Source organism: Phyllobates terribilis, unplaced genomic scaffold (assembly GCF_046119375.1).
Source record: "Phyllobates terribilis strain yellow unplaced genomic scaffold, ASM4611937v1 Scaffold_9__5_contigs__length_417890890, whole genome shotgun sequence".
NCBI lineage: Eukaryota > Metazoa > Chordata > Amphibia > Anura > Dendrobatidae > Phyllobates > Phyllobates terribilis.
In genome coordinates this window covers 258,976,281-259,001,430 of record NW_027362769.1, presented here as the reverse complement: position 1 = coordinate 259,001,430, position 25,150 = coordinate 258,976,281, and the positions used below count along the sequence as shown (strand labels likewise).

Here is a 25,150-nt window from a genome sequence, read left to right as displayed (position 1 = left end):
GGTTGTAGAGTCCGTCTCATGCTACCACGAGTGTGAAAGCACAACCAACATTCAAAAGTGACCAAAACATCAGCCAGAAAGCATTGGTACTGAGATGTGGTCTTTGGTCCCCACCTGCAGAACTACTCCTTTATTGAGGGTGTCTTGATAATTACCAATAATTTCCATCTATTGTCTATTCCATTTGCAGAACAGCATGTGAAATTGATTGTCAATCAGTGTTGCTTCCTAAGTGGACAGTTTTATTTCACAGAAGTTTGATTTACTTGGAGTTATATTCTGTTGTTTAAGTGTTCCCTTTATTTTTTGAGCTGTGTATATAGTCATTTTTTACATTTTAAAAATTACAAAAAGGAAAGTGGGCCGATGCAAAAGTTTGGGCACCGATGTTGATTTGTGTGCTCAGATAACTTTAATCAAGGTTTCAGACCTTAATTAACCTGTTAGGGTTATGGCTTGTTCACTATCATCGTTACTAAAGGCCAGGTGATCCACATTTCCCAGCTTTATAAAAACCCAGCGTCCTCTAATGGGTTCTTCTAAGCAGCTGCCTAGCACTCTGAAAATGAAAATGGTGGAGGCCCACAAAGCAGGAGAAGGCTATAAGAAGATAGCAAAACGCTTTCAAGTTGCCCTTTCCTCCGTACGAAATGTAATTAAAAAGCGGCAGTTAACAGGAACAATGGAGGTAAAGATAAGGTCTGGAAGACCAAGCAAATTTTCAGTGAGAGCTGCTCATAGGATTGCTTGAGAGGCAAATTATAATACCCCCTTGACTGCAAAAGACCTTCAGAAAGATTTTGCAGACTCTGGAGTTGTGGTAAATTGTTCTACTGTTCAGAGACACCTGCACAAATATGACCTTCATGGAAGTCATAAGAAGAAAACCTCTCCTGCATCCTAATCATAAAATTCAGCGTCAGACATTTGCAAAAAAACATCTAAACAAGCCTAATGCATTTTGGAAACAAGTCCTGTGGACCGATGAGGTTAAAATAGAACTCGCCACAATGATCAAAGGTATGTGTGGAGAGAAAAGGGCACAGAATTTCAGGAAAAGAACACCTTGCCAACCATTAAGCATGGAGGTGGATCAATCATGATTTGGGGTTGTGTTGCAGCCAATGGCACAAGGAACATTTCATGGGTAGAGAGAAGAATGGATTCAATGAAATTTCAACTAATTCTTGTACATAACACCATCTGTAAAAAAAAGCTGAAGTTGAAAAGTGGGTGGCTTCCACAAATGGATAATGATCCTAAACACACGTCAAAATCCACAATAGACTACCTCAAAAGGCGCAAGCTGTAGGTTTTACAATGGCCCTCACAGTCCCGTGATCTGAACATCATTGAAAATCTGTGGCTAGACCTCAAAATAGCAGTTCATGCAAAACGACCCAGGAATCTCACGGAACTGGAAGAATTTTCCAAGGAAGAATGGATGAAAATCCCTCAAACAAGAATTGAAAGACTCTTGTCTGGCTACAAAAAGCGTTTACAAGCTGTGATACTTTCAAAATGGGTGCTACTAGGTACTAACCATGCAGGGTTCACAAACTTTTGCATCTGCCCATTTTCCTTTTTGTAATTTTTAAAATGTAAAAGATGAAAAAAAATGTTTTTTCCTAAAATACAAAGGCAATATGTCATCTTTAACTTTAGGCCTTTTAGAGATCATTTCATCTTCAACTTGCTTAATTGTTAACAATAACAGTAATTTTGACCAGAGGTGCCCAAGCTCTTACATGCCACTGTATGAGTCTAAGGCTATGTTCACACATGGTGTGTTTTGCTGTGTATTTTGCAGCAAGTTTTTATGCAAATTTTCAGCTGTGTCTTGCAGAACCAGCAAAATGTATGAGAAACCAAAATTCTCTGCTCACACATGTTGCTTTTTGTTTGCTGCGTATTTTCTGCCTTGCTTGCGTTTTTGGAAAATAGAGCATGTCACTTCTTTCAGCGTTTTTGCAGCATTTTTTCACTCATAGAAAGTAATAGGTGGTGAAAAAAAGACTCCAAAGACGTAGCAAAATACGCACCTCCCGTTTTTGATGGCAAAATAGAATGGGATTCTTTTTTTTCACAGAACTTTATGTACATGCCTAAATAGAGACAGGACAGTGAAAAAAAACGCTGCAAAAACGCATCAAAAAATGCAGGAAAACCTGCATTTTTTACGCAGCTGTTTTCCTGCCAGAAAAAAGTCAGCAGATTTGCAGCAGATTTAGCTGCAGAAAAAAACCACGTGTGTGAACATAGCCTAGCATATTAAGTAACCGTCCTGATTCTCGTGCTCTGTAACTTTACCTTTCAAGTGGACGTTTGCTTTGTATCGACATTTTATAAGCATTGTAGGAGCTGGAACTTCCTTACCCTTCCACCATGCATTTCATTTATCATTTTCCAATGGTTTGCCTGCCCCGAACTGAAATCCTACCTCTCTGTTCTAAATGTATGCAACAGGAGAGTAGGAGCCAAAAGTCAAAGGCCCGCGCCTACCTCCTGGGGTCTAGCTTATTTGCTTCTGCTGCTGCTGGGTTACACTTAGGCAGTGGACAACAGGTTAGATAGAGGGGAGACACCTAGTGGCCTCACTTTGGAGTTCTTTTTTGGGCTGTAAAATGGAACCAAGTTATAACATCATAAAAAACATATGCTATACGGATCGATCTTATATAAATATTTATATATAATGTGAGAGCGATTCATGTCCATTTTATCTATTGAGATCATAAAGTGAATTGATTCATAAATTATATTTGACTTATGTGAGTTGCTTTTGTATAGGTGGTATATTTATATGAACACAGCCCCTAGACACATTTATGAGACACCGTTTTATGGATGGCTGCTCTAATCTATAAAACATTCAGTGCACATATACATTAACCCCTTTAAAGCCCATGACGTATTAATACGCGTCTGTGCCCTGGGACTTAAGAGCCTGACCCGTATTAGTACGTCATGGCGATCGCGCGCACACACAGGCTGTGCGGCGCGATCGCCGACGGGTGTCAGCTGATTGTCACAGCTGACACCCGGTACTATGTGCAGGGAGAGGTCGATCGCAGCATTGCGGTGGCTAAGGGGAGGTGATCGGGATACTCACCTCCTCTTCCGGCCTCCAGCGCTGTCTGCCGCAGCTTCCCGGATTTTGCCATGACGACCCGATGTCGTCATGACAACATCCGGGTCACCAGACAGCAGTAAGTTCTTTTGGTCATGCGCAGTACATGACCAAACGATCTTCTCACTGTGCAGCGCTGACTGCCTGCATGGCACAGGGATGGTGCTCCATCCCTATGCTATGCAGGTGCTCAGAATAAAAAAAGTGAAAGTCCCAGAGTGGGACAAAGCATACAAATGAAAAAACTGTCAGAAAGTGAAAAAAAGAAAATGAAGAAAAAATTGTAAAAATATAAAAACATAAATAAAAAAAAAAATCCACCAAAATAAAAATATAATGTACTCATCAATAAATATTATTATGAAAAAAAAAACAACAAACAATAAAAGTACACATATTTGGTATTGCCGCGTCCAGAACAACCTGACCTATAAAACTATCCCACTAGTTAACCCCTTCAGTGAACACGGTAAAAAATAAAAATAAAAAACTAAGCAAAAAACAATGCTTTATCATCATACCGCCAAAAAAAAATGGAATAACACGCGATCAAAAAGACTGATGTAAATAAAAATGGTACCGCTGAAAACGTCACCTCGTCCCGCAAAAAATAAGCCGCCATACTGCTCCATCATTCGAAAAATCAAAAAGTTATATCTCTCAGAATAAAGTGATGCAAAAAAATAATTTTTTCTATAAAATAGCTTTTATTGTGTAAAAGCGCCAAAATATAGAAAAACTATATAAATGTGGTGCCGCTGTAAACGTACTGACCCGAAGAATAAAGCTACCTCATCAATTTTACCACACGCGGAGCAGAATAAAAAAATTAAAAAAAAAAACAATTTCTGAATTGTTGGTTTTTGTTTATTCTGCCTCCCAAAAATCGGAATAGAAAGCGATCAAAAAATGTCACGTGCCCGAAAACGGTACCAATAAAAACGTCAACTTGTCCCGCAAAAAACAAGCCATCACATGACTGTCGGCCAAAATATGGAAAAATTATAGCTCTCAAAATATGGCGATGCAAAAACTAGATTTTACAAAATTTGTGTCTTTTAGTGTGTGACAGCTGTCAATCATAAAAACCCGATATGATTCTGGTATCGCTGTAATCGCACCGACCCGAAGAATAAAGTAGTCTAATCACTTATACCGCACTAGGAACGGCGTAAAAAATAAACGCTAGGGTTGGGGTTGGTGTTAGGGTTGGGCTAGGGTTAGGGTTGGGGTTGGGCTTAGGGTTGGGGTTCAAGTTGTTGTTTTTTTTTCAAAAGTAAAAAAAAAAAAAAAATGACGATATGGCGACTAGTGTTGAGAGCAAGTGCTCGCTACTTGAGTTTGCATCGGGTGCTCGGGTATGCACTGAGTATCGCGGGTGCTCAAGTGACATGCTTGAGTCTCTGCCCCATATGCCTCGCGGCCAAAAAAATCTCGCGGGGATTGCCTGTCATGTATTAGCGATCCCCACATGTTTTTTTTTGGGTGTCTAATAACCGTGAAACATGCGGGCAGGGACTCAAGCATGTCACTCGAGCACCCGCGATACATGGAGCATACCTGAGTACTCGATGCAAACTCAAGTAGAGAGCACTTGCGCTCAAGACTAATGACAACTTATTCAATATGATAACCTAATGTTATCAAATTCTGTGTCGTACCTCTGGGTTCAAAATATTCACTATACCCCTTGATAAAATCCGTGAGGGGTGTAGTTTCCAAAATGGGGTCACTTGTGGGGGGTTTCCACTATTTAGGTACATCAGGGGCTCTCCAAACGCGACATGGCATCCGCTCTCGATTCCAGCCGATTTTGCGTTCAAAAAGTCACACAGTGCTCCTTCCCTTCTGAACTCTGCCGTGCGCCCAAACACTGTATTTTCCCCACATATGGGGTATTGGCGTACTCAGGAGAAATTGCACAAAAGTTTTTGGGGTCCATTTTCTCCTCTTACCCTTGTGAAAATAAAAAAATTGGGGCTAAAACATAATTTTTGTGGAAAAAGTTTGATTTTTTTATTTTCACAGCTCCATGTTATAAACTTCTGTAAAGGACTTGGGGGTTCAAGGTGCTCACCACACATCTAGATAAGTTCCCTGAGGGGTCTAGTTTCCAAAATGGTGTCACTTGTGGGTGGTTTCCACTGTTTAGGTACATCAGGGGCTCTCCAAACGCAACATGGCGTCCGCTAATTATTCAAGCAAATTTTACATTCAAAAAGTCAAATAGCGCTCCTTCCCTTCCGAACCCTGTCATGCGCCCAAACAGTGTTTTTTCCCCACATATGGGGTATCTGCGTGCCCAGGGGAAATTGCACAACAAATTTTGGGGTCCATTTTTTCCTGTTACCCCTGCGATAATAAAAAAAATTGGGTCTAAAGTAACATTTTTGTGAAAAAAGTTAAATGTTAATTTTTTTCTTCCACATTCCAAAAATTCCTGTGAAGCACCTGAAGGATTAATAAAGTTTTTGAATGTGGTTTTGAGCACCTTGAGGGGTGCAGTTTTTAGAATGGTGTCACTTTTGGGAATTTTCTGTCATAAAGACCCCTCAAAGTGACTTCAAATATGATGTGGTCCCTAAAAAAATGGTTTGTAAATTTTGTTGGAAAAATGAGAAATCGCTGGTCAACTTTTAACCCTTATAGCTCCCTAACAAAAAAAATTTTGGTTCCAAAATTGTGCTGATGTAAAGTAGACATGTGGGAAATGTTATTTATTAACTATTTTGTGTGACATATCTCTCTAATTTAAGGGCATAAAAATTAAAATTTTGAAAATTGCTACATTTTCGCCAAATTTTCATTTTTTTTCCACAAATAAACGCAAGTCATAGCAAAGAAATTTTTCCACAATCATGAAGTACAATATGTCACGAAAAACAATCTCAGAATCAGTGGAATCCGATGAAGCGTTCCAGAGTAATTACCTCATAAAGTGACAGTGGTCAGAATTGTAAAAATTGGCCTGGTCATTAACGTGCAAACCACCTTGGGTTCTAAAGGGGTTAACATGTGTATATAAAAAAGTAATTGGTAATATTAGGCACCCAAACAATCAAGTTGAATTGAATACCAATATAATATGAGTACTTAATACATTTAATTTTTTTTACTTCTTAACAATTGCAATTCCTGTAAATCACTTAGGCTATGTGCCCACGATGCAGAAATGAAGCAGAAAATTTCTGCAGCATTTCTGCATCACCCTGGCAGAAAAAACGCATGCAGATTGTGCATGCGTTTTTCCTGCAGAATACATGCGGATTCACATGCTTATCCACATGCGTTAACGCATGTGTTTCCGCATGCGGACTGACAAGCACTTTCCAGGCGATAGCATCACTTGGAAAGTGCTTGACAACTAGGTCACACTATATAAATCCATGCAAAAGGCATGGATTTATATAGTGTGACCGTAAAAATAAAAAAATAAAGCTATACTTACCCCTGATCCCCTGCCGCGTGTGCTGTCGCGCTCGTCCTGGCTTCTTCCGGGTTGCCGGCATCTCGCGAGACAGCCTGCGGTCACATGACCGCGACGTCATCTCAGGTCCTGGAAGGTAAGCGCTGCAGGGGCCGCCGGACAGGTGAATATAAACTTTATTTGTTATTTTATTCTTTTTTTTACAGGTACAATGGTACCCAGGTCTGGATGAGAGTCTTCTCTCCTCCAGAACTGGGTACCATCCGCACATAGAGACGCATAAAATCCGCTTGTACAAATGTACAGACACGGATTCTATGCGTCTCAATGCAAGTCAATGGCTGCGCTTCCGCAAAATTAATGAACATGCTGCGGATTTATTTGCGCTGCAGAAACGCTGCGGAAAAATCCACAGCATATGCATTGATATTCTGGAATGCCATTGGGGACCATGGGGTGCGGATTACCATGCGTTTTTGATGCGTTTCCGCTGCGGAAATTCCGCAGCATAAACGCATGAAAAACGCATCGTGTGCATGCAGCCTTAGAGATAAGTGATACAAGGAAGGGGAAAGAGCTAGAAATGTAATGGTATGATCAAAGGAACTAAATAGTGGATGAAGAAAACGTGTCTATAGTTCCGCGCTCCTCCGTGCTTAGAAAAGGTCCAGTGTCCAGTTCTTTAAATTAGATCCATTTTATTTAAAAGCTAAAATCAGACACGTTTCGTGGACGTCCCGTCCACTTCATCAAGTGCATAGCTTATACAAGATGGTGCGAACATATATACACAAGCTCGTCTTGAAAAGAACAGGCGCTAAAACCAACGTGGCAGTTAGAATTAAAAAAATGTGTAGAATTAAAATAACACGGGTTCTTTTATATCACCTCTTAATATCAGTGCTCAAACATATCATGGATTCAATAGTTACTGAATTACATCGAATGTAAAAAGAATAATGCATAGTCTTTCCCTAAAACTTTATTCGCACTCCTATCACCAAAAATTGTTATATTTAAATGTCCATTACTAAATGGATACGAACCTGTGGTCCTACAAAATGACTATGCTGCATCCAAAACCTGACTGTGGTACCCGCCAGTCTACAGGCTCTGATGTTTTTGCGGGAACCAAAAAACCATAAAAGGCTACCCGTTCGAGCCAGTGAGAATTTATCTGAAGAGATTTTTTTAGTATATTATAGTGATCATCCTGTAAAAATTCTAAAAAATGTATTAACGCTCTAAGTCCGACAGTTAGTCTGTCTATACCCTTGATTAACCGATCACAAAAGTACGCAAACATATTTGTATGGAACTAAATTAAACAAATATATATTTAATCAATCTTAAATGTCGGAGGTACTGAGGAAAAAAAAAATTGTTATTAAGAATTATATATACTAATTCCATAATTCTATTGCTGAACCTGTATATCTGTAAAACTTTTTTATGAAGACGTGATCTAAAAGAACCCGTGTTATTTTAATTCTACACATTTTTTGAATTCTAACTGCCACGTTGGTTTTAGCGCCTGTTCTTTTCAAGACGAGCTTGTGTATATATGTTCGCACCATCTTGTATAAGCTATGCACTTGATGAAGTGGACGGGACGTCCACGAAACGCGGCTGATTTTAGCTTTTAAATAAAATGGATCTAATTTAAAGAACTGGACACTGGACCTTTTCTAAGCACGTTTTCTTCATCCACTCTTTGGTATATATCGGACCCTGAAGGGTTGGTGTCTCCTCAGCACTCCACCATTACATGAGTTGGGCATTCTCACAACTCAGCAAGGTGAGCATCTTTTGCTACGTTTCTATATAGTTTTACTGGTTAACGCCACTATTTGTGCCCCTCTCCCATTGCTTTACATGATCAAAGGAAGAAATATACCTAAGTAAACCTAAGCATTATACCACGCCTGTTAGCTTCATATACACTTCTATATGCATGGTTACATTTTATTGTTTATCTGCTGGTGTACATTATTTTGTTATTTAATATTCATGCTGAAAGTGTGATTATTATCATACATTTTCTGATTATTTATTAGTATTTGTCACACCACCCTACTGGTATACATTGATATATATACTTCTACCTCTTGGCATACATTGGATTCTTGATTCTGTTATATATTGCACCTGCACTTCAGGGGTCTTATTATTATTTCTATATTTCTTCCTTTGATCATGCCATTATATTTGTCACACTTCCACCATGATATCGCTGTGGTCTGTACACCCTTTTAATATATTTTCAGACCATTGTTATTCTACTTTCTAGGGGCTTTACTATTGATTATATATTCTTGGATGCAGTTGTTGTGGGACATATTTTGTGTGTTTAATCGTTTTTAATATGGCCTTTATATATAATAACCTGTTCCTATTAGACCCAGGTGTGCAGATCATTATTGTCTTTCCCCTTCCTCGTGTCATGCATTTGGCTTGCTGATATAGCGCCCTCCTTGTATTTTTGGTTGTGCATCTTGTTTTTCATTATTAAATTTGTAGAGATAAGTTTCAATTTTCACATTATAGAGTAAAAAAAAATCAATTAATTCTTTATTTATTCTTTAATTAAAAGGTGTATTTCTATCATATACACTTGCTGCATATGGAGTAAGCAGCGTTCTGCTTCTTTCACAACTCAGAAAGACGTCAATGGAGTCTGTGCAGAATGATGCCGCTGTAAATTGACAAATGGGCGTCTCATGACTCCTGCACTTCCCCTAGGGGAGTACCTCAATAATAGATATAGGGTACGAAAAATATGGCAATGCCATGAATGTATTTAATGGGAATAACCCTTTATTATTGTCAAAACATGAAAAAATAAATGCAGGCAAATGCTTTTATAGGCTGTTTGCTTCTTCTTACTTTGTAATGTAACTCGCACGTCACAGCGTTATAAGTGATTTCATTGTATATTGTCCTTATATTACAGCAATCACATAGAGGATCAAGATGTAAGAATGATGAATGATAATAAAGTTGTTGTCAACTTTAAGAAGAGCCACAATGCGGACCCAGGTCTGTGTATCAATTTATATGTATTATTGTTGTTAATCATTCGTAATTCTTTTATTACGTGTTACTAGCGCCTATAAAAACAATGCAAAAATTGTAATTAGTTGTAGTGAATTACACCATTTTGGAAATACTGCATACATGCGTGCAATGCAGTTTGCAGCCGGCTAGCCCGCAGCTATGCGAAGAAAAGAAGGGAATTTTGAGTTCTGTCGTGAGAAAGTTCCAACCTATGGAAATATATGTAAAAAAAAATTATCAAACACATTGTGAAAAAGTGGAGATTCCCTTTAAATGGAATCTGTCAGCAGGTTTTTGCTATGTAATCTGAGCACAGCATGAGGTAGGGGTTAAGTCACATAATTCAGCCATGTGTCACTTATTAAGATGTGCGCTGTTTTTTACTTAAAGGGGTTTTCCCACGAACAAAAGTTGATTTTAATCAATAGATCTTGGAATAATAATAACTTCCACAATTGGATGTGTTTAAATAAAATGTTCCTGTGCTCAGATAATCTTATAAATGTTCTCCTGTGTAATGGCTGTGCCTGACCGTGTACAGAACATGGTGTGATCATACCACATCTCCTGGGCAGGGAAGGAAGCACAAGAGTATACAAATAGCATAGCACAGGATCGCAGCTGATTCTTTTTTTGAAGTAAAACATTGTTTAACCGGTTCCCGACCGCCCACTGTACATAAACGTCGGCGCTGCCTGGGCTCTGTGCAACGCCGACGTTTAAAAACGGTGGGTGGTCCCGCAGCGCTCAGGACCCCCAGGGTCCTGCAAACACTGCGATTCCGGTACAGAGCGTTAGCTCTGACAGGGGACATCATCGGGACCTGATTGGATCAGGTCCCAATGATGTTAACCCTTTGCTATGTTCTATATGCCGCGATCTATAGTGATCGCGGCATATAGAAGATAGACAGAGGAGGGGGTCGTCTTACTTACCTCTCCGACGACCCCTGATACCTTCCAGGACCTGGCGTTGCTATGGCAGCTGGAGGTCACATGACCGCCTCCAGATCTGCCATATATGGTGTCCTGCCAGGCTCAGCCTGCAGCTGAAGCCTGGCAGGACACACTGACTGTGAAACAGTCAGCAAAGATCTCATGTAATGTAATACATGTTTATTACATTACATGAGATCAGTGATCAGAAAAATAAAAGTTAATGTCCCATACAGGGACTAAGTAAAAATGTAAAAAAAAATGTTTTTAAACTGTTAAAAAAAAAAATCACAAAATAACTAAAAATAAACAAATAAAATATTAAACCAATAAATCCGTATATTTATGCAAAACCAAAAAAAGTACACATATTTGGTATCGCCGCGTCCGAAACAACCCGAGCTATAAAACTGTCACACTAATTAACTCCTTCTGTGCACACCGTAATAAAAATAAATAAAAAACGGAGCAAAAAAATATGCTTTTTCATCATATCGCCAAACAAAAAGTGGAAAAAAAAGCGATCAAAAAGCAAAATGGAAATAAAAATGGTACCGCTGAAAACGTCATCTTGTTCCGCAAAATAAAAGCCGCCATACATCTCCATCAGCTGAAAAATAAAAAAGTTATAGTGCTCAGAATAAAGCAATGCAAAAAAAATATTTTTTCTATAAAATTGTTTTATTGTGTAAAAGCGCCAAAACATAAAAAAAATACACAGTAAGTGTAGTATCGCTGTAAACGTACTGACCCGAAGAATAATGCTGCCTGATCACTTTTACCACACGCAGAACGGCATAAAAAAAAACCTCAAAAAACAATTCCTGAATTGTTGGTTTTTGTTAATTTTACCTCCCAAAAAACGGAATAGAAAGCGATCAAAAAATCTCACGTACCCAAAAATGGTACCAATAAAAATGTCAACTCGTCCCGCAAAAAAGAAGCCGTCACTTGACTCTGTCGGCCGAAATATGGAAAAATTATAGCTCTCAAAATATGGCGATGCAAAAACTAGATTTTGCAAAAAAAGCGTCTCTTAGTGTGTGACAGCTGTTAATCATAAAAACCCGATATAAATCTGGTATCTCTGTAATCGCACCGACCCGAAGAATAAAGTAATCTAATCAGTTATATCACACGAGGAACGGCGTAAAAAATAAAAAAAAACAATTCTTCACCTGCTACTGATTTGTTTATTATGTCTCCCAAAGATCGCAGTAAGGCTCTGCCCACATTTATCCTGCGCCAGATAAATGTTACGTAAAATGTTCCCAATAAAAGCTTCAACTCAGTCCTCAAAAAAAGCTAGTCCCCACTCAGGTCCATCATCTGTTAAAAATATAAGGGACTTCCAAGTTACTGGTAGCAGAAAGGCTCTGGAAAAGCGAAATGGCCCTTGCCCCCCAAAAGAAATTCAGAAAATTTTGTGCTCCCAAATCCAAATGCCTATTCTACAATAATTTGTTCTCCAATTGTCAAATAGCGCTCCGTCCCCCCAGATCTCGCCGTATGGCTAAGCGGTACGATACAGCCACATATGGGGTATTGCCACTTTTAGAAGAAATTGTGTGACACATTTCGGCACCATTTTTACCCATTGCCCTGTGTGAAAATGTAAAATCTGAGGCTAAAATATTTTTTTGTGGTAAAAATATAATTATGCTTTTTTCACTGCCCAATGGTATAAATTAAAAAATTTAAAAATACTCACTACTTCCCTAGATGAATTCCTTGAGAGGTGTAGTTTACAAAATGGGGTCACTTGTGGGGGTTTCTGCTATTTCGGCATGTCAGCGACTCTTCAAATGTGACATGGTGTCTGCTGCCTATCCCAGCCAACATAGCGCTCCTTTCTCTTCCGAACCCTGCCGTACAACAAAGCAGTGGTTTTTCCCCACATATGGGGTATCGGCGTACTCAGGAGAAATTGCACAACAAATTTCATGGTGCAATTTCTCCTGTTACCCTTACGATAATGCAAAATTAGGGAATGAAAAGCATTTTTTGTGGGAAAAATGTGAAAATTTTATTTTTATGGCTCAATATTATAAACTTCTGTGAAGCAGCTGGGGGTGCAAGGTGCTCACCACACATCTAGATAAGTTCCCTAAGGGGTCTATTTTCCAAAATGGTGGCACTTGTGGGGGGTTTCCACTGTTTAGGCACATCAGGGGCTCCCCAAATGCAACATGGCGTCTGCTAATTATTCAAACAAATTTTACATTCAAAAAGTCAAATGGCGCTCCTTCCCTTTCAAATCCTGCCGTGCACCCAAACAGTGGTTTGCCTCCACATATGGGGTATCAGCGTGTTCAGGAGAAATTGCACAACAAATTTCATGGTGCAATTTATCCTATTACCCTTATGATAATGCAAAATTAAGGGATGAAAAACTTTTTTGTGGGAAAAATGTGAAAATTTTATTTTTACAGCTCAATATTATAAACTTCTGTTATGCACCTTGGGGTTCAAGGTGCTCACCACACATCTAGATAAGTTCCCTAAGGGGTCTAGTTACCAAAATGGTGTCACTTGTGGGGGGTTTCCACTGTTTAGGCACATCAGGGGCTCTCCAAACGCAACATGGCGTCTGCTAATTATTCAAACAAATTTTACATTCAAAAAGTCTAATGGTGCTCCTTCCCTTCTGAACCCTGCCGTGCCCCCAAACAGTGGTTTTCCCTCACATATGGGGTATCAGCGCGCTCAAGAGAAATTGCACAAAAAATTTTGGGGTCCATTTTTTCCTGTTACCCCTGTGAAAATAAAAAAATTGGGTCTAAAGTAACATTTTTGTGAAAAAAGTTAAATGTTAATTTTTTTCTTCCACATTCCAAAAATTCCTGTGAAGCACCTGAAGGGTTAATAAAGTTCTTGAATGTGGTTTTGAGCACCTTGAGGGTGCAGTTTTTAGAATGGTGTCACTTTTGGGTATTTTCTATCATAAAGACCCCTCAAAGTGACTTCAAATATGATGTGGTCCCTAAAAAAATGTTTTTGTAAATTTTGTTGGAAAAATGAGAAATCACTGGTCAACTTTTAACCCTTATAGCTCCCTAACAAAAAAAATTTTGGTTCCAAAATTGTGCTGATGTAAAGTAGACATGTGGGAAATGTTATTTATTAACTATTTTGTGTGACATATCTCTCTGATTAAGGGCATGAAATTTCAAAGTTTGAAAATTGGAAAATTTTCAAAATTTTCGCCAAATTTCCGATTTTTTTCACAAATAAACGCAAGTGATATCGAAGAAATTTTACCACTATCATGAAGTTCAATATGTCACGAAAAAACAGTCTCAGAATCAGGGGAATCCGTTGAAGCGTTCCAGAGTAATTACTTCATAAAGTGACAGTGGTCAGAATTGAAAAAATTGGCCCGGTCACGAAGGCGAAAACAGGCTCTGGTACAAAGTGGTTAAAGACAGGCAGAGGAATGTTTTACCCGACAAGAAGAATCAGCTGTGATCCCATACTGTAATGTCTGTTTACTCTTTGGCTTCCTCCCCTGCCCAGGAGATGTGGTATGATAAGACCATGTTCCGTACACGGTCAGACACAGCCATTACACAGTACACAGCAGGGACACATTGATAAGATTATCTCAGCACAGGAACATTTTATTTAAGCACATCCAATTGTGGAAGTTATTTTTTTTCCAAGATCTATTGAATAAAATCAACTTTCGTTCGTGGGAAAACCCCTTTAAATAAAGGTTTTATCACCAGGACATTATCATTGCTGTTAGGGGCTGACACGTGAGCAGTTGTCTGACTACGCCCCCTCCTGTGATAAGCAGCTCAACGTCTATAGACTGTGTACATACCGAGCCTGGTGGGGGCAGGGTTAGCTTTCTGAGCTGTGCTGCATTGCTAAATCTAAAAGCTCTGATTGTGTCAGAACAGCTGCACCCAATAATCTAAGTGATACATCATACGAATCAGGGTCTCTTTTCCCCCATGATGTTGCTCACAGATGAGGTAGCAAAAACCTGTTGACAGATTCCCTTTATAGGGACTTTGTCAGTAGGATGAACCCTCCTAAGCCGTCTGTATGGGCACATAGGTCATAGGAAGCTGAATAATATGATACCTCGATATGTGTGATCCAATGTCTTAATCCCTGCTTTTCCTATATGTAAATGAGCTGTTAGGATCTATGGGCCGAACACTGATCTGCATGAGAGTCTGCCTCCAGAGATTATTGTAAAGTGTAACCATCATTTTAAATCTTAGATCATAAATCAATTGTACACATTAAAATAAGCAACTCTGTAATACAGTATACAGTGGGGAAAAAAAGTATTTAGTCAGCCACCAATTGTGCAAGTTCTCCCACTTAAAAAGATGAGAGAGGCCTGTAATTGACATCATAGGTAGACCTCAACTATGAGAGACGAAATGAAAAAACAAATCCTGAAAATCACATTGTCTGATTTAGAAAGAATTTTTTTTCAAATTTTGGTGGAAAATAAATATTTTGTCAATTACAAAAGTTCATCTCAATACTTTGTTATATATCCTTTGTTGGCAATAACAGAGGTCAAACGTTTTCTGTAAGTCTTCACAAGGTTGGCACACACTGTTGCTGGTATGTTGGCCCATTTCACCATGCAGATCTCCTCTAGAGCAGTGATGTTTTGGGGCTGTCGCTGGGCAACACGGACTTTCAACTCCATCCAAAGGTTTTCTATAGTGTTTAGATCTGGAGACTGGCTAGGCCGCTCCCGGACCTTGAAATGCTTCTTACAAAACCACTCCTTCGTTGCCCTGGCGGTGTGCTTGGGATCGTTGTCATGCTGAAAGACCCAGCCACGCTTGGAAGGAAGTTTGCGCTCAAAATCTCACGATACATGGCCCCATTCATTCTTTCATGTACACGGATCAGTCGTCCTGGTCCCTTGGCAGAGAAACAGCTCCAAACCATGATGTTGCCACCCTCATGCTTCACAGTAAGTATGATGTTCTTTGGATGCAACTCAGCATTCTTTCTCCTCCAAACACGCCGAGTTGTGTTTCTACCAAACAGTTCTACTTTGGTTTCATTTGACCATATGACATTCTCCCAGTACTCTTCTGGATCATCCAAATGCTCTCTAGCAAATTTCAGACGGGCCCAGACATGTAATGGCTTAAGCAGGGGGACACGTCTGGCACTGCAGGATCTGAGTCCCTGGCGGCATAGTGTGTTACTGATGGTAGCCTGTGTAACGTTGGTCCCAGCTCTCTGCAGATCATTCACTAGGTCCCCCCGTGTGGTTCTGGGATTTTTGCTCACCTTTCTTAAGATCATTTTGACCCCACAGGGTGAGATCTTGTGTGGAGCCCCAGATCGAGGGAGATTATCAGTGGTCTTGTATGTGTTCCATTTTCTAATTATTGCTCCCACAGTCAATTTCTTCACACCAAGCTGCTTGCCTATTGCAGAATCAGTCTTCCCAGCCTGGTGCAAGGCTACAATTTGGTTTCTGGTGTCCTTACAGGTCTCTCTCATCTTTTTAAGTGGGAGAACTTTCACAATTGGTGGCTGACTAAATACTTTTTTTCCCCACTGAATCTGTAATACATCTTATCAGAGAAATCTGCTTCTTTCTCTGCCAAAACTCATCAGTGATTATCAAAATTCTCAATTCTAAGGTAAAATCTGCATTCAGTGAAGACTTTCACATTACTGAGATCGGAGATGGCGGCTGCCACTTATGAGATTCTATGTATATAGAATGGGAGGAGCTCTGTCTCTAGCTCCTCCCATCTACATAGGAAATGGCAGTTGCTATGGATACAATTCTATCTCAGTAATGGTTCAGGAGAGTGGATCCTGCTGACGAATTCCCTTTAAATTATTGAGCTCTTCGCACTTCGCGATTTCACAAAATAAGTGTTAACAAGCAAGAATGTAAAAAGACTGATGGCCGGGGAAGAGACTAAAAGTAGAAACTGGTCTAAAACTAAAAGAATCAGAAACATAAACAAATAAGGGGATAGAAAAACATGATTTTGTGATACTTGATTGTCACAGTAAAACACTGGATGACCTGTCAACATTGCAGCTGTTGTGAAAAATCCAACCGAATCAAGCTTTTTGTAATGGTTACAAGATTACCATAATAACGTACAGGTTAGAAGGTTACCGTAATAACGTACTGGTTAGAAGGTTACTGTAATAACGTGCTGGTTAGAAGGTTACCGTAATAACGTACTGGTTAGAAGGTTACCATAATAAGGTACTGGTTAGAAGGTTATCGTAATAACGTACTGGTTAGAAGGTTACCGTAATAACGTACTAGTTAGAAGGTTACCGTAATAACGTACTGGTTAGAAGGTTACCGTAATAACATACTGGTTAGAAGGTTACCGTATAGTGTTGAGCGATTCCTTCCGATGTCAGGAAATATCGGATCGGATTGGATTGGGCCGATACTCAAAAAGTATCGGATATCGCCGATTCCGATACTGGAAACCAATGCAAGTCAATGGGACACAAATATCAGAATGAAAATAAACCCTTTCTTTCCTTGTAGGTTAATTCTACATGAAGGAAAACAACTAACAATAATGTAGAATGTATTGGGGGAGGTGGTTGCCCAAATCGATGGGAACAGTGCTCACAGTGAAACATGAAATGCCGGCAATTCAGCAGCAGCATACACCGGCACCCGACAATTTAGAACAGAAAGAATAGAGCTTCACACATAGATTAGATAGATAGAAACATGTCAGCCACATATATAAGAAGTACAGTGACAGTGTTGATTACTGTACTTGTCATTTAGTGTAAAGGATTTATTTAAAAAAATATTAGTGTTTTCATGCACTGTCTCTTTAAAAAAGCCGGCCGGCAATTCAGTAGTGGTACCCGACAATTTAGAACAGAAAGATAGAGCATCACACATAGATTAGATACATAGAAACATGTCAGTCACATATATAAGAAGTACAGTGATAGTGTTGATTACTGTACTTGTCATTTAGTGTTAAAATAAAGGATTCATTAAAAAAAATTGGCGTGGGGTTCCCTGTAATTTTAGTCTCTAGCGGAGGTTAAGCAGACGGCTGGGGCAGATGTTTGAAGCCTGGGAAGGGGGTAATACCCATGGAGCTTCCCAGGCTACTAATATCAGCCCCCAGCTGAATACCTAGCCTTTACTAGCTATTAAAATGGGGGACCCCAAAAAAAATGATGTGGGGTCCCCCCTATTTTAATAGCTAGCAAAGGCTAGGCAGACAGCTGGGGGCTGATATTAATAGCCCAGGAAGGGTGCCATGAATATTGGCCCCCTCCCAGGCTAGAAACACCAGTCGCCCCAGAAATGGCGCATCCATAGGATGCGCCAATTCTGGCACTTAGCCTCGCTCTTCCCACTGCCCTGTAGCGGTGGCAGTGGGGTAATAGGGTTGGGGTTGATGTCAGCTTATAATACCAGCTGACATCAAGCCCAGGTTAGTAATGGAGAGGCGTCTATAAGACACCCCCATTACTAACCCCATAGTCAAAGTTACAAAAAAACACAAACACCCAGAATAAAGTCCTTTAATTGAAATAAAGACACAATTCTTTATTGTTCTAAATTAAACCATACTTACCTTCACGCCAATTCCAGCTGAAGCCAACGATCTCCTGCAATAAAAGAAAAATAATAAACCAACATCATCCTTACCTTTCCATGGTTCCCAGGACAGCCCAAGCTCTGCTACATCGAGATGACAGGCTGGACCGCAGCAGAAAGCTGCCATCCAGCATGTCATCCCGCAGACACTGAGAAGCGCAGGCATGCTTGCGCTCCTCAGTGTCTGGCTGTGACGGCATCCAGATGAGCCAACAATGAACTCAGCTCACCTCATGCACGTCACTGACAGCGTGGGAGAATTCTCCTGCGCATGCGGTGAGCGTGAGAGAATTCTCCTGCTGAAGCGCTGAGTGCAGGAGAATTTTCCCACGCTGTCAGTGACGTGCATGAGGTGAGCTGAGTTCATTGGACATGACCTCGGCTCATCTCGATGCCGTCACAGCCAGACACTGAGGAGCGCAAGCATGCCTGTGCTTCTCAGTGTCTGCGGCATGGCAAGCTGGATGGCAGCGTTCTGCAGCGATCCAGCCTGTCATGTGAATGTAGCAGAGCTGAAGCTGTCGTGGGAACCATGGAAAGGTAAGGATGATGTTGCTTTATTATTTTACTTTTATTGCAGGAGATCGTTGGCTTCAGCTGGAATGGGCGTGATGGTAAGTATGGTTTAATTTAGAACAATAAAGGATTGTGTCTTTATTTCAATTAAAGGACTTTATTCTGGGTGTTTGTGTTTTTTTGAAACTTTGACTATGGGGTTAGTAATGGGGGTGTCTTATAGACGCCTCTCCATTACTAACCTGGGCTTGATGTCAGCTAGCATTATAAGCTGACATCAATCCCAACCCTATTACTCCACTTCCACCACTACAGGGCAGTGGGAAGAGCGAGGCTAAGTGCCAGAATTGGCGCATCCATAGGATGCGCCATTTCTGGGGCACTGACGGCTGGTGTTTCTAGCCAGGGAGGGGGGCAATATTCATGGCACCTTTCCTGAGCTATTAATATCAGCCCCCAGCTGTCTGCCTAGCCTTTGCTAGCTATTAAAATAGGGGGGACCCCACGTCATTTTTTGGTGGGGTCCCCCATTTTAATAGCTAGTAAAGGCTAGGTATTAAGCTGGGAGCTGATATTAGTAGCCTGGGAAGCTCCTTGGGTATTACCCCATTCCCAGGCTTCAAACATCTGCCCCAGCCGTCTGCTTAACCTCCGCTAGAGACTAAAATTACGGGGAACCCCACGCCATTTTTTTTTTTAATAAATCCTTTATTTTAACACTAAATGACAAGTACAGTAAGCAACACTGTCACTGTACTTATTATATACAGTTATATGAAAAAGTTTGGGCACCCCTATTAATCTTAAGCTTAATGTTTTATAAAAAATGGTGTTTTTGCAACAGCTATTTCAGTTTGATATATGTAATAACTGTTGGACACAGTAATGTTTCTGCCTTGAAATGAGGTTTATTGTACTAACAGAAAATGTGCAATCTGCATTCAAACAAAATTTGACAGGTGCATAAGTATGGGCACCCTTATCATTTTCTTGTTTTAAATACTCCTACCTACTTTTTACTGACTTACTAAAGCACTTTTTTTTTGGTTTTGTAACCTCATTGAGCTTTGAACTTCATAGCCAGGTGTATGCAATCAAGAGAAAAGCTACTTAAAGTGGCCACTTGCAAGTTGTTCTCCTGTTTGAATCTCCTCTGAAGAGTGGCATCATGGGCTCCTCAAAACAACTGTCAAATGATCTGAAAACAAAGATTATTCAACATAGTTGTTCAGAGGAAGGATACAAAAAGCTGTCTCAGAAATATAACCTGTCAGTTTCCACTGTGAGGAACATAGTAAGGAAATGGAAGAACACAGGGACAGTTCTTGTTAAGGCCAGAAGTGGCAGGCCAAGAAAAACATTAGAAAGGCAGAGAAGAAGAATGGTGAGATCAGTTAAGGACAATCCTCAGACCACCTCCAGAGAGCTGCAGCATCAACTTGCTGCAGATGGTGTCACTGTGCATCGGTCAACTATACAACGCACTTTGCACAAGGAGAAGCTGTATGGGAGAGTGATGCGAAAGAAGCCGTTTCTGCAAGCACGCCACAAACAGAGTCGGCTGAGGTATGCAAAAGCACATTTGGAGAAGCCAATTTCTTTTTGGAAGAAGGTCCTGTGGACTGATGAAACCAAGATTGAGTTGTTTGGTCATATAAAAAGGCGTTATGCATGGCGGCAAAAAAACACAGCATTCCAAGAAAAACACTTGCTACCCACAGTAAAATTTGGTGGAGGTTCCATCATGCTTTGGGGCTGTGTGGCCAATGCCGGCACCGGGAATCTTGTTAAAGTTGAGGGACGCAAGGATTCCACTCAGTATCAGCAGATTCTTGACAATAATGTTCAAGAATCAGTGACAAAGTTGAAGTTACGCAGGGGATGGATCTTTCAGCAAGACAATGATCCAAAACACCGCTCCAAATCTACTCAGGCATTCATGCAGAGGAACAATTACAATGTTCTGGAATGGCCATCCCAGTCCCCAGACCTGAATATCATTGAACATCTGTGGGATCATTTGAAGAGGGCTGCCCATGCTCGGCGACCATCAAACTTAACTGAACTGGAATTGTTTTGTAAAGAGGAATGGTCAAAAATACCTTAATCCAGGATCCAGGAAATCATTAAAAGCTACAGGAAGCGACTAGAGGCTGTTATTTTTGCAAAAGGAGGATCTACTAAATATTAATGTCACTTTTCTGGTGAGGTGCCCATACTTATGCACCTGTCAAATTTTGTTTGAATGCAGATTGCACATTTTCTGTTAGTACAATAAACCTCATTTCAAGGCAGAAACATTACTGTGTCCAACAGTTATTACATATATCAAACTGAAATAGCTGTTGCAAAAACACCAATTTTTATAAAACATTAAGCTTAAGATTAATAGGGGTGCCCAAACTTTTTCATTTAACTGTATGTGACTGACATGTTTCTATGTATCTAATCTATGTGTGATGCTCTATCTTTCTGTTGTAAATTGTCGGGTACAGATGCTGAATTGCCGGCCGGCTTTTTTAAAGAGACGGTGCATGAAAACACTATTATTTTTTTAAATAAATCCTTTACACTAAATGACAAGTACGGTAAGCTGAGCGCTGCCATCCAGCTTGTCATCCTTCAGAGACACTGCAGAGCACAGGCATTATGGGAACTTCCGATTCCGGTATTCGATATTGTAAAAGTATCGGAACTCAGTATCGGATCTCCGATACAGCGAATATCGGTCGATACCCGATATTTCAGTATCGGAATGCTCAACACTATTACCGTAATAACGTACTGGTTAGAAGGTTACCGTAATAACGTACTGGTTAGAAGGTTACCGTAATAACATACTGGTTAGAAGGTTACCGTAATAACATGCTGGTTAGAAGGTTAGCGAAATAACGTACTGGTTAGAAGGTTACCGTAATAACGTACTGGTTACAAGGTTACCATAATAACGTACTGGTTACAAGGTTACCATAATAACGTACTGGTTACAAGGTTACCATAATAACGTACTGGTTAGAAGGTTACCGTAATAACGTACTGGTTACAAGGTTACCGTAATAACGTACTGGTTACAAGGTTACCGTAATAACGTACTGGTTAGAAGGTTACCGTAATAACGTACTGGTTAGAAGGTTACCGTAATAACGTACTGGTTACAAGGTTACCGTAATAACATACTGGTTAGAAGGTTACCGTAATAACGTACTGGTTAGAAGGTTACCATAATAACGTACTGGTTACAAGGTTACCATAATAACGTACTGGTTACAAGGTTACCGTAATAACGTACTGGTTAGAAGGTTACCGTAATAACGTACTGGTTAGAAGGTTACCGTAATAAAGTACTGGTTAGAAGGTTACCGTAATAACGTACTGGTTACAAGGTTACCGTAATAACATACTGGTTAGAAGGTTACCGTAATAACGTACTGGTTACAAGGTTACCATAATAACGTACTGGTTACAAGGTTACCGTAATAACGTACTGGTTAGAAGGTTACCGTAATAACGTACTGGTTACAAGGTTACCGTAATAACGTACTGGTTAGAAGGTTACCGTAATAACGTACTGGTTACAAGGTTACCGTAATAACGTACTGGTTAGAAGGTTACCGTAATAACGTACTGGTTACAAGGTTACCGTAATAACGTACTGGTTACAAGGTTACCGTAATAACGTACTGGTTACAAGGTTACCCCAACTCCAGTGACATCCTGGTGTGGTCACTGCAGCCTTTCACGGGTTGTAAAGGTAACATTTCAACACCACTGAGTTCAGCGCTGTTACCAGTGACTGGCTGCAGTGGTCACATTTTGAGGTGACATGACTGAAGCCAGTTTATCACTGACCAGTAAGGAATTATGGAAGTGTTTGCATGAGAGGTGCAGGGATTAGTAAAGTAATATTTTTTTGCTATTTTATACCATTGTCAGCTTTTTGTAACAGCTTTTGCCTGGAAAACTGTTCAAAATCAAGACATTTGCTTTGAAAACAATGTACAATATCTTTTCATTTGAAATTCTTATTTTAGTTGTTGTATAGAGACATTGTAACCTCTAAGAATATATCATGTCTTGTTTCACAGCTTTACGTCCAAAGACTTGTATAACTGACAAACCGAGCGGGAGACAGAGACGGTTCTGAAGTAGGATCCTCGCCCAGGAGCCATAGCCAGAGTTATTTATTTACCAAAATTTGTATAAATATTTAATACTTTTTATGTCAAATATTTTTATATGTACCCAATAAATATCTAATATAAGCCTTTATAATAGTAGTTTGCTTCATTGCACAAGCCAAAGAGAAGAATATGACAAACCTCTTTAGTTGTTTTACTTGTGTTTCACTATTTCACATAAAATCTTTGTGTGCCCTAGTTCTGTAAATCATCTTATGTGTTATGCCCCTTCCTATAATCTCAGCTTTTAAGTAGCAAATGTCAGCATTTACAATAGAAATGTTTCTGTCCTATTGTCAATACATAGCTAAAATAGATATGCATTTTTGCAGGAATTGACTTTGTGTAAACCTAAGAGAAGATGACTATAAAACTTCAGTATTCTTGATTTGAAAAAATAAATAATATATATCTATAGGTGTGTGTGTATATATATATATGTACAGTACAGACCAAAAGTTTGGACACACCTCATTTACAGATTTTTGTGTATTTTCATGACTATGAAAATGGTACATTCACACTGAAGGCATCAAAACTATGAATTAACACGTGGAATTATATAGTTAACAAAAAAGTGTGAAACAACTGAAAATATGTCTTGTATTCTAGGTTCTTCAAAGTAGCCACCTTTTGCTTTGATGACTGCTTTGCACACTCTTGGCATTCTCTTGATGAGCTTCAAGAGGTAGTCACCGGAAATGGTCTTCCAACAATCTTGAAGGAGTTCCCAGAGATGCTTAGTACTTGTTGGCCCTTTTGCCTTCACTCTGCAGTCCAGCTCACCCCAAACCATCTCGATTGGGTTCAGGTCTGGTGACTGTGGAGGCCAGGTCATCTGGCGTAGCACCCCATCACTCTCCTTCTTGGTCAAATAGCCCCTACACAGCCTGGAGGTGTGTTTGGGGTCATTGTCCTGTTGAAAAATAAATGATGGTCCAGCTAAACGCAAACCGGATGGAATAGCATGCTGCTGCGAGATGCTGTGGTAGCCATGCTGGTTCAGTATGCCTTCAATTTTGAATAAATCCCCAACAGTGTCACCAGCAAAGCACCCCCACACCATCACACCTCCTCCTCCATGCTTCACGGTGGGAACCAGGCATGTAGAGTCCATCCATCCGTTCACCTTTTCTGCATCGCACAAAGACACGGTGGTTGGAACCAAAGATCTCAAATTTGGACTCATCAGACCAAAGCACAGATTTCCACTGGTCTAATGTCCATTCCTTGTGTTCTTTAGCCCAAACAAGTCTCTTCTGCTTGTTGCCTGTCCTTAGCAGTGGTTTCTTAGCAGCTATTTTACCATGAAGGCCTGCTGCACAAAGTCTCCTCTTAACAGTTGTTGTTGAGATGTGTCTGCTTCTAGAACTCTGTGTGGCATTGACCTGGTCTCTAATCTGAGCTGCTGTTAACCTGCGATTTCTGAGGCTGGTGACTCTGATAAACTTATCCTCAGAAGCAAAGGTGACTCTTGGTCTTCCTTTCCTGGGGCTGTCCTCATGTGAGCCAGTTTCTTTGTAGCGCTTGATGGTTTTTGCAACTGGACTTGGGGACACTTTCAAAGTTTTCCCAATTTTTCGGACTGACTGACCTTCATTTCTTAAAGTAATGATGGCCACTCGTTTTTCTTTACTTAGCTGCTTTTTACTTGCCATAATACAAATTCTAACAGTCTATTCAGTAGGACTATCAGATGTGTATCCACCAGACTTCTGAAAACGCAACTGATGGTCCCAACCCCATTTATAAGGCAAGAAATCCCACTTATTAAACCTGACAGGGCACACCTGTGAAGTGAAAACCATTTCCGGTGACTACCTCTTGAAGCTCATCAAGAGAATGCCAAGAGTGTGCAAAGCAGTCATCAAAGCAAAAGGTGGCTACTTTGAAGAACCTAGAATATAAGACATATTTTCAGTTGTTTCACACTTTTTTGTTATGTATATAATTCCACATGTGTTAATTCATAGTTTTGATGCCTTCAGTGTGAATGTACAATTTTCATAGTCATGAAAATACAGAAAAATCTTTAAATGAGAAGGTGTGTCCAAACTTTTGGTCTGTACTGTATAATTCCACATGTGTTAATTCATAGTTTTGATGCCTTCAGTGTGAATGTACAATTTTCATAGTCGGGAAAATACAGAAAAATCTTTAAATGAGAAGGTGTGTCCAAACTTTTGGTCTGTACTGTATATATAAATGCCCCCTTTTCCTCCCATTAAAAAAAAAATCATATTTCATATCCCTGTGTCTGGAAATGTCCAATCTATCAAACTATAAAATGTATTACTTCTG

At 39.9% G+C, this 25,150-nt stretch overlaps 1 protein-coding gene across 2 annotated transcripts in view; it reads left to right on the top strand.

Moving 5' to 3' along the window:
* The window catches only part of KATNIP (katanin interacting protein), a 297,865-nt gene extending 274,578 nt beyond the window's left edge, over positions 1-23,287 (top strand). The window contains exons 26-27 of one of the 2 annotated variants that reach the window (XM_073647803.1): positions 9,511-9,596; positions 22,757-23,287. In XM_073647803.1, the coding sequence (XP_073503904.1) occupies positions 9,511-9,596; positions 22,757-22,815 (145 nt within the window). In that variant the 3' untranslated portion in view covers positions 22,816-23,287. The remainder of the gene's footprint in view (positions 1-9,510; positions 9,597-22,756) is intronic. The other variant, XM_073647802.1, reaches the window with a different exon arrangement.
* Positions 23,288-25,150: the final 1,863 nt, after the last annotated feature.